The sequence below is a fragment of the Protobothrops mucrosquamatus genome, unplaced genomic scaffold (assembly GCF_001527695.2).
Source record: "Protobothrops mucrosquamatus isolate PMUCROS unplaced genomic scaffold, P.Mucros_1.0 scaffold3096, whole genome shotgun sequence".
NCBI classification, from domain to species: domain Eukaryota; kingdom Metazoa; phylum Chordata; class Lepidosauria; order Squamata; family Viperidae; genus Protobothrops; species Protobothrops mucrosquamatus.
Genome location: NW_015389104.1, coordinates 18774 through 34042, shown reverse-complemented (window position 1 = coordinate 34042; position 15269 = coordinate 18774). Strand labels below are relative to the sequence as shown.

Here is a 15269-nt window from a genome sequence, read left to right as displayed (position 1 = left end):
ATAGATAGATAGATAGATAGATAGATAGATAGATAGATAGATATTATCTGGGATGACAATGAAGATGCTTATAGGGAAGAGGTGAAGGCTCTGGTGGACTGGTGCAATAAAAGTAACCTGGTTCTAAATGTTGATAAAACAAAGGAGATCATTGTAGATTTTAGAAATAGCCGGCATAGTCATACTACACTCAGCATCAAGGATGCAGCTATAGAGGTGGTCAACAGTATTAAGTATCTGGGGGTGCAGATAACTAACAATCCGAATTGGTCTCTCCACACGTCATCCTTAGTGAAGCGTGCAAATCAGCATCTGTATTTCCTGCATCGGATGAGGAGAGCACATCTTTCTCCTTCTATCCTGGCCACTTTTTACAGAGGCACGATTGAGACCATTTTAAACAAACTGCATCATTGTCTGGTTTGGTGGCAGCAGTGCCTCAGCTAGAAAGTCCATATAGAGAATGGTAAGGACAGCCAAGAAGATCATAGGAAGCTCGCTCCCTGGTAGTCAGGATGCTGCTTATAAGCACTATATGCTTAGAGCTCAAAGCATTGTTAGAGACCCCCACACACCCACTTTACGGTCTGTTTTTGTTGCTACCTTCTGGGAGGAGGTTTCGAAGTATGTATTTCTAGCAGGACTACCTGATTCTGTAATAGCTTTGTTCCCTATGCCATCTGTCCGGTAAACTTGTAAACTTCATTTTTCTCGCCATGCATAATCCGAACTAGACTGTTGTTTCTCTGTGTCATATAATATATGTGGGTATAGGCATAATTCTGTATTTATTTATTTATTTTTGTCATATTTATGCAGTGTATAACGGAGGTGGTGACCCTTTGAGAACTGAATGCAATGACATTTCATTTTAATGTATGCCAGTTAGTGTACATTCAAAGTGACAATAAAGTTATTATTCTATTCTATTCTATTCTATTCTATTCTATTCTATTCTATTCTATTCTATTCTATTCTATTCTATTCTAGTCTATTCCAGTCTAGTCTAGTCTAGTCTAGTCTAGTCTAGTCTGATGGATGGATAATTATATATATTATATGATTTATTCTTCAACATCCAGAGGTCGGTATAAGGAAGAGGGAACAGTCAAAAAGTAATGATTGTGACTGGGACTGTATAGTCAACACGCACACGCACACACACGCACACACACACACACACACGTAAAACCTTTCTCACTTTGTTAAAATTCTACACTAGATCATAAATACTTTCCTCCTGATCATGTATATATTTGTATATTCTGCAAATAGTACATAGGATAACAATGTGATAAGTTTTGTGTGAGATTTAAAAAGAAGTGTTTCTTTTGAAAAAAAGACAAAGAATTGTAGCAAGGTATATACTGACCTTTTATGACACATGTTTGTTGACATTCTTCTAAGGTTAGAAAGTTGTTTTCATTGCCTTGACATCCACCAAAGTTAAAACTTTCACAGTGGCGGGTATGAATGTTGAAATGATAGCGGGTGTGCAGGGCTTTGCAGGGACCAGAATCAGCTTTCAAGGCACAGATCGACATACCTAGTATGAGTGGGGATGAACTGAGACCTGAAAGAAGGCAGATAACAGTATTTCATATACTGTGTACCCTGATATAAATTGAACAGTATAATAGCCAAAGGTATTTGAAGGAATCTAAACATGATGTATCATATATATTCAGTTCTGTTTCCAAGAGGTAGAATGAAATATCTGTAAAATATTCCTGCTTGGTCCAACACAACATTTCAGTTTGTGTTTGTGTGTGTACATCTTCAAGTCAGTTTTGACTTCTGATGACTGTCTGGACTAGACACTGTAGATTTTTTTTAAAATCCCTTTATTATTTTTATAAATAATACCTGAACAACATAATGCTCCTTCCTCTTTCTATTTTTGTTTAGTAAAATTTTCTTTATCCTTGCCTCCTTCTTGCATCTAAAAGAGAGTGATTGACCCAAAGTGACCCATTTGGTTTCATTTCTACGGTACGATTGGACGCCTCCTAGTTTATAACTTGATACCCTAACCACTGCATCAAACTGGTTTTCCTTCTTTATGTACGGAGTACCATTATGCCCTAAAATCAAATTAGTGATTTGGGAATAAAACAACCATAAATAATTAACTTATAACTGTAATTCATATAGAAACTTGAGGCTTCATAAAGTAAAACTTTTCTACTGGATGTAAAACTCTTGAATCCAAAATCTAGATTTTAGTTTATTTAGGGGAAAGAAAGCACTTGCTTAGTCTGGCATTTTGTCTGCAATCTGAATTTTATTTATTCCTTCCTCCACATTTACTTTAGAACAGAATTTGCTCTTGACAGAAGCAGATGAAAATCCTGACCTTCTGTCCCTTTGTCCAGACAAACTAGAAACCCATTCTGATAATACTCCAGCTTTAAAAAAATTGCGACGAGATTACCCATCTAAAGCAAGAACCCAGTAAAATTTTACTCTGGGCTTTGCCTGGACCAGCCAGTTGCCAGCTTACTTGCAAGATAAAGCAGAGAACAGTACTATCAGCCAATCAGTTTTGCATGTACAAGCCCTTCTCACCCCAATTTGTAACCCCAATTATATTAGCTGTAGAGGGAGGCTGCATATGCTAGAGTTTGCAAAGTCCTTCACTATGCTTATCCCATAAATAAATATATTGGTTGCTAGTTCCAATATAGTTTTTCAAGAACACTGGAAAAATAAAGATACCTTATCAAATGCACCAGTGGAATGAGAAATGTTTCGTTTGCTTAAAAATGCAGAGAGATCTAAGCTTTTCAAGCCTAAAGCCTCTTTGCCTGGATGGTAGGTCAACTATTTTATTCTTTTTACTATGGCTTTCTTTATATAAATATTGTGTATACTATAAGCTTTCTTTTGTCAATTCAAGGATCATGTACTCCTTTCAACCTTGTTTATTATTTTTTTTTAAAAAAAATATTTATTTTCCTCTCTGCTGAAAGCATACTTACTATGCTTATTATCGTAGGATGTACAGTAATGATAAAAAGAAACAAGAATATCACTGACCATGAACAAACTACTGAAAAGTAGGTTCACTGGTACAATACTTTTTCACTTGCAAGTTAGCGTGAAAAAGGACTTTATGCTTATATTACATATAGCATACATTATCTATATAAGTTCATATTATATTATTATGGAATAGGATATCTTTATTGTCACTGTGTAACTCACAACGAAATTAAGTAAATGTAGTAAATTATGAAGTTCAATATTAAACTCTTAAATGACACTAAAATACAGTATTTTAAATATACATCCTTATATAGACGTACAGCTTCATTCAACCATTTGAATATGTATTATTGAGCCTTAAAGAAGCACAATGAATCACTAGGGGGCAGCATCTGCCTAGAAATTGCACATCAAAGAGCCATTAATTCCCTGGAAGTTACAAAACTGGAGTGTGAGACACACTGTTCATTTATTCATTTCCTTTAAAGATTACAAAGGATAAATTACCACATCTTAATACGTATGATACAGATCTTTAAAAAAAAAGATGACATAAGATGTAATCAGTGTTTAGAGATCATATTCTTTTAAAGGGTATCGTTTTCAAACTGCTTAGCAGCCTTTTAGTGCAAATGCAAAATCTGGAAATGATATTCATGTGTACACATCTGTGGACAGAAATATTTTAGTTTTTTGGTTCTTTTCCTGTGAAGTTTAAGAGCAAGAAATCTTCCCCAGTTTTCAGAAGTTAACTGTTCCCAAGTGGCATTTTGCACCCAGTGCTCAAAATTCTGCAACGGTCTTCTCTTTCCCCTCTCCTGGAGTCAATGAATCAACTCACCATGGGGGAATGTGGGCGTATGAGCTCCATGTGGCCCATGGGAGAAAGATAAAATTGGCAGCTAGCAGCTGAGGAGTCCAGGGAAAGAGCAGTGAGGTAAGGTAGCTTTTGCCATCTGGTGAAATGGGGAAAGCCCAGAAGTCAGACAGTGGAATAAGCTAGGAACTCTGCCAAACTTTGATATCAGGGATTTCCCCGGAGCAGGATCCAAGCTGAAATTTCATCGGCTAAGCTTCCCAATCCCCAAAGAACACTCATAAAGCCATCGTTTCTTTCTGTCCTATTAGTGTGTTGGCATACTCTGGGTAAACTTCGTGAAACAATGTGATTGAGTAAAATTCAGGAAAACCTGTGTCATGTCATTTGAGATCCAGATGGTCCTGACTCTGTCAACCACAGGGGATGAGACCAGGATTTTAGAAACAAGGCATGCTGTTCATTGGTTGTGTGAGGCACCTCAATGGTTTTTAATTTGGTGTTGCCTTATAGGACAATGATGGCGAACATTTTAGAGACCGAGTGCCCAAACTGCAACCCAAAACCCACTTATCACCGGGTGCCAGGTGGGCGTGGCCCACTGGGTGGGTGTGGCTGTGGTGGTCATGGCAGATTGGGTGGGTTGGCCAAAGTGGGCGTGGTCACCTCAATGTTGCTCGTGGGAGGGACACCTGTGGGGGGTGGACAGGGTTGGGGGAGATCCAGGGGGTTTCTGGCAGATGGGGCGGTAGGCAGGAGGCTTGTCCTGTGGGGTGAGGCACGGCAGGGCGGGGGTGCCATTGCCATGGGGCAAGGCAAGGGCCGAGGCGGCTGCTGCCTGACACCATCGGCCCCCGCACACAGAGGCCAGCGAGTGCATGGGGGCTGACGGTGTCCATCAGCAGCCACAGCCTGCCGGCCTCTCAACTGGTGCACTCTGGGGCTCCACAGCCCGCCGCCAGCAGTTCAAAGAAGCCGCCTCTGAGCTGGATAGCTGGCCGACAGCTGAGGAGGCGATGCAGTGGGTCGTGCCTGAGAAAAGGAGAGCATGCGAGGCCAGGAGGGACGGGACGGGTGGGAGGGAAACCAGCTGTGCTGGGATGCATCCAGCCACGTGGGAACTCAGCGAGTTAGCAGGCGGCTGGTTGAAGAGGGACGGTTGCCATCTCTGGGGCATGGCACGCGTGCCCACAGAGAGGGCTCTGAGTGCCTTCTCTGGCACGCGTGCCATAGGTTCGCCACCACTGTTATAGGAGAAGCCCTGATGGCACAGTGATTGGAATGCAGTATTGCAGGCTAACTCTGCCCACAGCCTGGAGTTTGGTCCTGACAGGGCTCAAGGTTGACTAAAATTTCCATCCTTCTGAGGTCGGTAACATGAGGAGCAGATTGTTGGGGGCCATAGGCTGACACTGTATTGTAAACCACTCAGAGAGAGCTGTAAAGCACTATGGAGGGTATACAATCTAAGTCTTATTGCTGTTGCTATTTTTTTTTATAGCAAAGTCCTTTGAATTACTTGCATTATTACGCCTGGACAACGCTGAATTCAGACTGCACACCCTCCCAATAAGATAGGAGCCTTAATCAGGGCTCTGCATATTTCAGGGCAAGACTAATCTGATCCTGTATGCAAATCAAATATTGTTGCTTTTGCCAAACAAGTTCCTCTTGAATTATTCCCTTGCCCTGATCCCATCCTAGGACTGTCTCCAGGAGTTCATTCTAATTATTTTCTTCCTTGCAGTTGCTGTCAATTTAGATCATTCCTGTCTGGCCATGAGGATGGAACCAGAAAATAAAATAATATATATAAGAAAGGGCCAGGCTAGATTTTGAAGGCCTAAAGCTCGTGCTTCATCTGTGGCTGCAATGCCTCCCTCTTTTCTGATCAGGAAAGAAGAGTATAAATTGTTTAATAGAAAGAATGGGACCCATTTCAGTGCCCCAAAGAGAAGAAGGGCAGGAAGAAGGAAGCCATGAACAATGGGAGCTTAGTGATATCTATCATGTATAATTGGGAAAAAGGAGATTCTTATTTTTTTAAAAAAATCTCAGCAATTATTAAATGACATTAAAAACCTGAAAGCACAATTAAATCTGGATTTACTATATTCCTGTGAAAATGTCTATGTGTGCATGTGGGGTGGGCGGATGTTGCGTCTATTTTGCATATTGAGTCAGATTGTTGAATCATCTTTTTGTGGTTTACCCCAGTTAACTTGGGTTTGTCCCTTATGACGCTTATTATTTTATAGTTGACTGACATGGCAATGGGCAGGACACATTGGATGGGTTCCTATATGTCTAAGTTGTGGGAACTAGCCCTATCAGTCTGGCAAAGTCAATGATTTTACATCATTACTACTGCAAAACATGCCTCATTTTTATAACTCTCAGAATGGAATCCAACGATACTGTTCTCTAGTGGAAAAATTTGTTTCCTATACATCCAAAGGCTATTTGCAGTTTTGCAGACAACCCAACCTGAGCTGAATGAACTCAAATCAAAAACAAGTTCTTTTATTCTCAAGAGCTTTTGTGGCCTCTTAGAAATATATTGCACTTCCTACAACATTTGGTGTTTTTAATAGTTAACACATTCCCAATAAATGGTGCAATTGCACACAGTACTCGGAAGTTTCCATTCACTTTTACGAGCATAATAGTTTACACCGAAGGAAGAAAATTAACAGTTTTTTCATCCGAGAATTTTTTCTTTTGTTTGATTCTTGGCATATCTTGGCATCTTATTTTCCTTCTGGTTTATGTTCAGGGAAAGAAAGAAGAAAAGAGAAAAAGCAGCTTCCCTCTGCCTCACTAAGGTATCTTCAGATAGTAAAATCTGTGCAAACAAATTAGATTTTTTCTTTAATTTCCTGGTGTTGTATTTTTTTGTCAAAGAATTCAGAAGCGTAACTCTGTGGTAATATAATGGAACAAATATGTCAAAACACTGGAGATTAATTTTACCCTTTTGATGGAAGCTGTCCCAATCTTTCATCCAAAACTATATTTAGACTAGTTTGTTGGCACCCTAAGGCATAAAGAATAGGTCTTCTCTTAGCAGCTCTGGGAATGACAAAAAAAAACCAAACACCCCAAACCCCAACATCCTAGTTTTTCCATTGTGTTGGTCATTATTTATACACTGCGTGAAGTGCAGCTGTCTTTGTTTCTATTTCAAACATTAAAGATTTCCTTTTTGGAATCAAAGACTTCTAAACACATGGTCAGATTCAAGAGGTCAGTATTTCCTTGGTAATAAAAATATACCGAAATTGGACTTCATCTCTCTAGTAAAGATATTTGCTGAGTTGCAGAAATTCCACAGGAAACACACCACTGCATCTCACACTTTGCTGGGCTCATTCAAACAGAATAGAAGTGAGGGTGTATATTTGAACTTTTTCCTCTATACGTGACAGTTCCCCGTCATGAGCTCAATTACATTAGTTTCAACAAGGAGACAATATGTATACACACAAACTTCTAAGGAAATTTCCACAGCAGCTGGGAGGTAGTAATAAGGTCAAACTGCCCTTGTGGTCCTTGGAGAGGAACACACAACATATCCTGCGCTGCTTGGGATGCCTCATCAGCAACCACAGGATTGCAATACAAAATGTTTGCAGTGAATATGGCAAGAAGAAACTAAGGCAGAGAAAACAAATGTGGGGGAGATGGACAAAAGCAGACAATTGAAAGAAACAGCAGCCTGGGAACAGACTATCCACAAAAAACACTGGCTAACTAGAGCTAAAATTGGTAGGTCAACCTCGTCATTGCCTGCAAATTTCTTTTTAAAAAACCCCCAATCTTGAAAGATGGAGTTGCCAAGATAGACGGTACTTTCAGCCAAGTACAAATGGCATTCATGTCTTGCTCTTCAGTAGGAGTTTAAAGTAAACCTGTGATTACATGTCACACTAACTTGTTTCAATTCCTATTTTCTTTTCTCTTAGAGCCAACCTATGACTAATAGGAAAAGGGTTGCAAAAATAAACAAAAAGTAAACACAAAAAACAAAAACAAGTACGTTACTGATAGCACGATAGCATAAAAATCATATTTTTATATTTATATGGGTTTGTTAATGCCTCCAGTGCATTGGAGATTAACCTGGTGCCCATTAAGAGAAAGGTCCCTGTTATTCATGAATAGGTGGAAATCCAAGAAAGGATTCAATTTGTGAAAGGGAGATGAGAATTTTTTTACACATGTGTCTCTTCTCTTGTTCCCATTCTTCCAGAATGATTTTCCAGAATGGAATAGGCGCACACCAAGAATTCTAATGGAGGAGCAATTGTGGAGGCCACACTCAGAATGATACAGTTGCTAAGAAATCCAGAATACAGCCTACGCTTGTTGAATGTTCCTGCTATTGAAATGGATGCCCAACCTGTCCTCTGATTTCAGTAGGAACTAGAACAGTGATGGCGAACCTTTTAGAGACTGAGTGCCCCAAAACCGCCCCCGCATCCCTGCTCCGCCCTGCCCACTGGGCCACCCACCACCTCCACGGCCCGCCACAGATCACTCAGGCAGCCCAGCGCCATGGCAGCCACGCTCTCTGCCCATGCCCCACAGCATCATCTGCGCACGATGGGGCGCAAGTGAAGAGTCTTGTCCCTGCTGCCCGGCTACCATGTCCTTGGCTGCGCTGCTTCGCGTGGGCTGCACCCAGGGGTGACTCTCCTCCGGGAGGGCTGCTGGTGAGGAGGGGGCCGTGGGAGGAGGAGCTGGGGAGACGGTGCGTGTGCCCACAGAGGGCTCCGAGTGCCCTCTGTGGTACCCGTGTCATAGGTTCGCCACCACTGAACTAGAATAACAGCCATAAACTGGATATAATGGAATAAACTCATCACATCATTTCCCACAATTCTGGGAAAAGCGGGGAAGAAAAATTTCATACAATATTTTCTGAAGAACTGAAAAATGTTTTGGTTCCAGTTTCCCACCAAATGCACAAAACCAGATTTCATTTGTTTTTATAAGATTGAACTTGTGCTTTGGTTTTAAGTGGCATGGCAAGGATCAGACACCGATATATAGGTATGACAAGAACAAAGAACTGAGAACTAGCAAGGCAAAACATTAAATGTGATTTAATTTACACTAAATGTAAACTGTATTATATTTAAAGGTTATTTATTTATTTATTTTTAATACTTCTGTGTTCTTAACCTTTTCCAAGAGATGTGTAATTCAACAAGAAAAGTAATTTGGATCATTTTACTAATTGTCCATTAAAACTAGATAAAGTTCTGGTAAAACTTAAACTAAGCCAAATTAAGCTTATTGCAAAACAGCAATACAGATACCATTGTATAGCATAGCATAGCAAAACCTAACCTAACTTAACCTCAGTTTTTGCTCCTCATTTTTTCCATCTTGTGCTTATCCCATTTTTGCACTGGGCTGAGTTTTTTTAAAAAATATACAGAAATATTTAAAGAAAGATAAATAGAATGTGGAGAAGAATATATTTAAAAAAATGATGTTTCACATAAGAGGTTCAGTATGTTTTTTAAATTGAAATATGAATTAAAGGAATTTAATACCCTTGAAAGTTGCGTTCTTCTACTATGTCTACGTCTTCAAATCAGTCAGAATCGTTGTCATCTTATTTTGAAAGTGGTTTGTTATTGCTTTTTTCCTTGGACTGAGAGATGGGGATTATCCAACATTACCTAACTGGCTTTGACATAAGGAAGACTGAAACTTATAGTATGTGTGTTTGTTTATATCCCACTTGTATTATTTTACACATAATTCAAGATGGCGAACATACCTACTACTCCTTCCTTCTATTTCTCCAACAACTGCAACCCTGTGTTGAGGGTTGGGCTGAGAGAGAGTGAATAGTCCAAGGTCACCCAGCCAGGTTTTATGTCTAAGACAGGACTAGAACTCACAGTCTCCTGGTTTCTAGGCCAATGCCTTGCCCACTGCATCAAAGTGACTCTCCTTATTTCTTACTCCTACTAAAATGAGCCTTGTGCACATACGTTTTGCAAAGTGTATTTTTTCCATCACCCAAATCAAATGTCTTTGCAGAATATGACAACTCTCTAATTCTACAATTTTACCTAAACAATCACCTTTTTAAGATAAGCTGACTTGACAGGGAAAAATATTCAGTACTCTTTCCTATGGATGATTGTTCTGTTGTCTCCCAAGTGAAATGCTTCATGTCTATATATTCTATTTATACAGTTCATCACAAGGCTCTATTCAAATTATTCTTGTTGATGAGCATTATCAAGGCAAAACAGCTTGTCGCATTGAGAGAAAATGAGTCTCTTTTTTGTCCCTATCGTAAGCTGGAGTTGACAACTTGCCACCCACCCACCACCCACGCCTGCTAAAAGCTTTTCCTGCTAGACAAGCTGAATCTCCAAGCAGTGATACTAATAAGTTATGGACTTTCACCCTTTACAAGAAAGGGGTATTTCAATGGCTATGACTCATTCCATTCAGGAAATGTGTCTTTCAAGAGAAAGGTTACTGGACGTAATTAATACATCAGGATCTTCCTTACTATTCAAATCTGTGTATTCCTAGGAATTTTTTAAAGCTTGTATTCCGTACAAGGTATTGGGGCTTATATAGACTTATTGTCAGAGTAACTGAGTAGTAGGCCTCTATTTTTTGTCCTATTTGCTTTGTAACTAATAAATAGTAAATAGTAAAGTAACGAGTAATACCTTTTCCAGATACTCTTTGGACCCCTGGTGTATATACACATGACAGCTATTTTCTTTTCACAGCTAATGTAATGTTCTTTCTTTTTTTGGTCAAACAAAATTTGACAGTAATAGGAACTGTCTAGGCAACTCCAAATATTGAAATAGTGAGCAGGATTATATTTTAATGCCAAAAATGAGAACTCTTTTGTTTTTAACTGCATTGCCTTTTTAAAAACATTTCCTCTGTATTGACATAGTCTTTGAATTTCAGACGTTAAATAAATTGCCGTAATGAATTTTACACTTTTAATTTAGATAAAATATGCTTTGAAATTAGGTTTGCTTCTAAAAAGGGTATTTTCTGAAAAGTACATTCAAAACCATACCTATAAATGGACGAAATTGCAGACTAATTGCAAATTAAGACAGAACAGGCTCCTGAATGATAACCAGTGGAATTCAATTGGGGCTGGAAATATTATTGCCCATTTATCTTGAAAACACATACAACAATTAGGAATTAAATATGCCCTGTTAAACCGAGACATTTTATTTCTCTGTACTGTAGCTTTGTGAGAATAAATAAAAAAAGCACTTACCAATAATCTCTGCATATTCTTCATTCTCTGAAGCTGCAGTCCCCTCACAAGGGGCAAATTGGGAGAGAAGATACAAGATGGCAGCTACAAACATATCGATCCTCCTTCTGCTCATCTTTTCTAAACAAGCAAAAGAAAATAAACTTCAGAACAGAAGACAAGGAAGAAGAGAACTTTGAAGCATCCATCCCTGCACTGCCAAGAAAAAAAAGTCTTATAGGTGTTACAGTTCAATTCACATCATTATCCACCAGGAAAGAGAAAAAAGGGGCTTGGATACAAAGACTCTGTTATGATGCCTGTGTTAATGCCGAGGCCTGAACACAAGAGTTGTTGAAGCTTAACTCCAAAATATTGTTCATTCTGAGGGGAAGTTGAAAAGCTTCTGTACTGAACCTATATGGACTTTATGGACTGGTTATGGACTTTAATCAAGTAAGGTAACTCTTGACAAATTAAATGGGTTGAATTAGCATCAGTTTCTCTATTTATGCTGATTTTTCTTATCTTTCCTAATGTGACTCTTGACTATAAAAGATCATTTTTCTTCATTATATTTGGCCTGATTGATTGTTGATAATTTGTGATGAATTATGCATTTGTTTATTTATTTATTTGTTTGCATTAATATGACTATGCAAAAGTCCCCTTATATTTGCAGCATTTGAGAGAAATATTTGCCCTTTTTCCTGTGGGCCCTTCCCCTCTGCTGGGTGCTCTCCATTCATCCTGGAGTTGGCAAAGCATTATATTGGCATGAAAATTCCTCTCCTCACTGCTAATTCCTATTTTACCTATGGTATCTCTGTTTTAAGTCCCAGCAGTCCCTTCCCTCCAAAGTAATGCATAACATAGTTTAGTGATGGCGAACCTTTTAGAGACCGAGTGCCCAAACTGCAACCCAAAACCTACTTATGCATCGTCGGGTGCCGGATGGGTGTGGCCAATTGGGTGGGTGTGGCCAATTGGGTGGGCATGGCTGCGGTGGTAACAGCAGACTGGGTGGGACTAAAAAGTTCAATCAATCAATTCCAACTTTGCGGATCTTTTTTCCCCCCCGCGAGAAGTTGAAATTGATTGATTGAACCTTTTTTTTTTTTTGCACATGGCGGTGGAGGCCTAAAGCAAAAAGGTTTTATAAAACCCATATGAAGGCCTAGGACTGGGGCGATGGCGTGCGTGCCTACAGAGAGGGCTCTGAGTGCTGCCTCTGGCACCCGTGCCATAGGTTCGCCACCACTGACATAGTCAATTGTTTAAATACATTTTAATACATTTACATCTCCCCTGAATAAAGGGGGAGATATACTTATTTAATATCGGTTAAGGGTTGTATAAGGAGCCCAATTTAAGAGGGAGGGGGAAATGAGATTAAGTTTAAATGTAAAAAAAGGCCAAATTAATGACTACAGGTACAGCAACCAGACTTATCATTGTTTTTATGGTTATTTATTAGTGTTGTGATTATTGTAAGTCACCAGAGTTGCTTAATATGGGCGGCCATATACATCTTAATTGGCAATGAAGACAGGATGGACAGCTTTTGCTTTTATTTTAGGGTCAACTATCAAGTATAAAGGAATCAGCAGTTACGAAATATAGCCCAGACTATCACGTCATAAAACAGGCCTGGGAAAAGATTCAGGGATGCCTCTATACTTGCAAAGATCAGAATTGTGCAGGCAATGTTTTTCCCTGTGAGATTCTGCCAAAAAGACTTTGAAGAAGCAGAACAGAAAGAGTATTAAGCTTTAATACTTTGGTGTTGGAGAAGACTCCTTAGAATACCATAGACGACTGAGATAACAACAAATGAATCAACAAACAAGTCAATTCAGGATTCTCACTTGAGGCACAAATGGTCCTATTTTGGATATGTTCTGTGCAGACATAGCTCTTTGGATAAATCCATGATGCTAGAAAAGCTGGAAGGAAAGAGAAGAAGAGGACAACCAGCAGCAAGATGATTACACTTTCTTGGCAATTACAGTAATAATGAGTGCACCATTGCTTCCATCCAGAAAGATGTGAAAGATCAGAATTAGGAAAGACAATCCTGGAGAAGATCTATCTATGTGGGTGCTAGAGCTGACACTAACTTGATGGCACAGAATCAATAATCAATCAATCAGAGGCAATATAGGACTATCATACACATAGGCTAGAACAGTGATGGTGAACCTTTTAGAGACCAAGTGCCCAAAAACCACCACCCCCACCTCTCCGTCCCGCCCGCTCCACCCCCTGCCCCAGCTGACCCTACCTTCCAGGCCACCCACTGCCTCCATGGCCCGCCACAGATCGCCTAGGTGGCTCTGCAGCGCCATGATAGACATGCCCTCCGCTTGTGCCCCGCAGCATCATCTGTGCACTGGGCAATGGCACGCGTGCCCACAGAGAGGGCTTGAGTGCCACCTATGGCATGCATGCCATAGGTTCGCCACCACTGGGCTAGAAGCAAGAAGAGCCTGGATCAGGAAGCTGTTTTTGATCACTACTGCAACACGCTTGATGCGGTTAGTTTTGAAAATGACTCAGAACCTCCAATTGGTCCAGAATGCAACAACCAGGCCACTGACTGGGGTAGCTCACTATAACAAAATTACTTCCATCTCATGATCATCTCTAGATGAGATGAGTGGTGCATAAATCTAATACATAAATAATCCAATAACCATCTCACATTAGGAATATCTAGAACAGTGGTCTCCAACATTTTGTGGTCTGTGGTCCTGCGGCACCAGCAGTGGTGGCGATGGGGGGGGGAGAGTGATGGTTTTGCATGTATGTACCACTTGCACAAATGCAGTTTTGTGCGCTTAACTGCCTGGCACTGGGCTGTGGACCAAGGGTTGGGGACCCCTGCTCTAGAGGTCTGTGAAAGTCTCTGACATAAAATATGTGTTGCTATAGGAATCTGACATACTTTCACATGGTATTAGTACTTCAGAAACCATATTCAATCTGTTCCACAAAAGTATGTGAAGAAAAGTGTCTGCTGCTTTTTCTCCTTTTTCCACCCATTAACAGGACAAAAAAAAAGTGCTTATCTTTAATCAAGATTATTTTCCTAGTGTTCCATTTGTCCTCATGAAACCTGTATCTGTAACCTTGGCCCAATGTCAAGAGACAAAAAATAATTATTCTTAAATAATGGAGAGACTATCTGTCTGTCTCCTGTATGCTTAATCAAAAAAAAAATCAAAACAATCTATTTAATAATAAAGAAGTTTAGAATCAACATAAACGTTTCTGAGATACCGATGTGCTCTATGAAAACATTTTCTAATAGAAAGAATTAAGCCCAGTTTGGAAGGAGAGAAACGGAACATTTCTTTTTTTTCCAAGGAATCCAATAATATTAGTTATTAGATTGAGAGTATCCTTTTTTAGTTGGATATTTTTGCAAATTTGGTAGAAGCATACTAAGGTTTTTATATCTTTGGAACTGTAATACGACTATCTTATTATGTTAAATAACATATTACCCATAATAACACATATTGTGCGTTTATTAATCACATTTATATAGCCGCCCATCTCACTAAATGCAACTCTTATATATTCAATAACACTTATTTTTGCCCAGCTTTGATCAAATTATCATGTTGAATGGGTTTTCTCCATAATTTGCAGAACTCTGCACTGTTTGATGGCAGAACATGGAGATTTTGAAAGGTTATTTGAAATGCACTATCTGCAAATCGGTAGACTGTTAATGTGTAGATGAAATTCTTTTTGGCAAATGCCAAGAAGTGAAATTATACAAAAAGGTACATTTTTTCCCTCCTTTTTCTTGAAAGTATGTCTTCAAAATCTGTTCCATGTGTTTGAGAACACAGGGGCATGGTGAGGAATAGCTCCAGAAGAGAAAGTAAATCACCACCAATGGCAGGACTCCCTCAGGTGAAATTATAATATTAACTTTTATGAAAATATTGCTATCATTTTTTTCTTCAAACGTTTTACCATCTTAAATTTGCTCATTGTTTCCTGAAAATCGAGTCAAGTCCCACAATTAATGTTTTGATCAAATGTCTACACCTCACAAGCCAAACTGAACTAGTGTAATGTAAAATCCTTTCCCATTTCTTAGAAATCAGTTGGTTTCAAGTGAGTTGGGGAAAATTTCCACAAGAAAACGCCCTGTAACAAACATTCCTAAGCACTTAA

The 15269-nt window shown here is 39.4% G+C and overlaps 1 protein-coding gene across 2 annotated transcripts in view; it reads right to left on the bottom strand.

The window, feature by feature from the left end:
* Positions 1–15269, bottom strand: part of TFPI (tissue factor pathway inhibitor) — a 38200-nt gene that overhangs the window by 15281 nt on the left and 7650 nt on the right. For both annotated transcript variants that reach the window (XM_015826394.1, XM_015826395.1), the window contains exons 2-3: positions 11097–11216; positions 1373–1573 (exon numbers count right to left, since the gene is read on the bottom strand). In XM_015826394.1, coding sequence (XP_015681880.1) covers positions 1373–1573; positions 11097–11211 — 316 coding nt within the window. In that variant the 5' untranslated portion in view covers positions 11212–11216. The remainder of the gene's footprint in view (positions 1–1372; positions 1574–11096; positions 11217–15269) is intronic.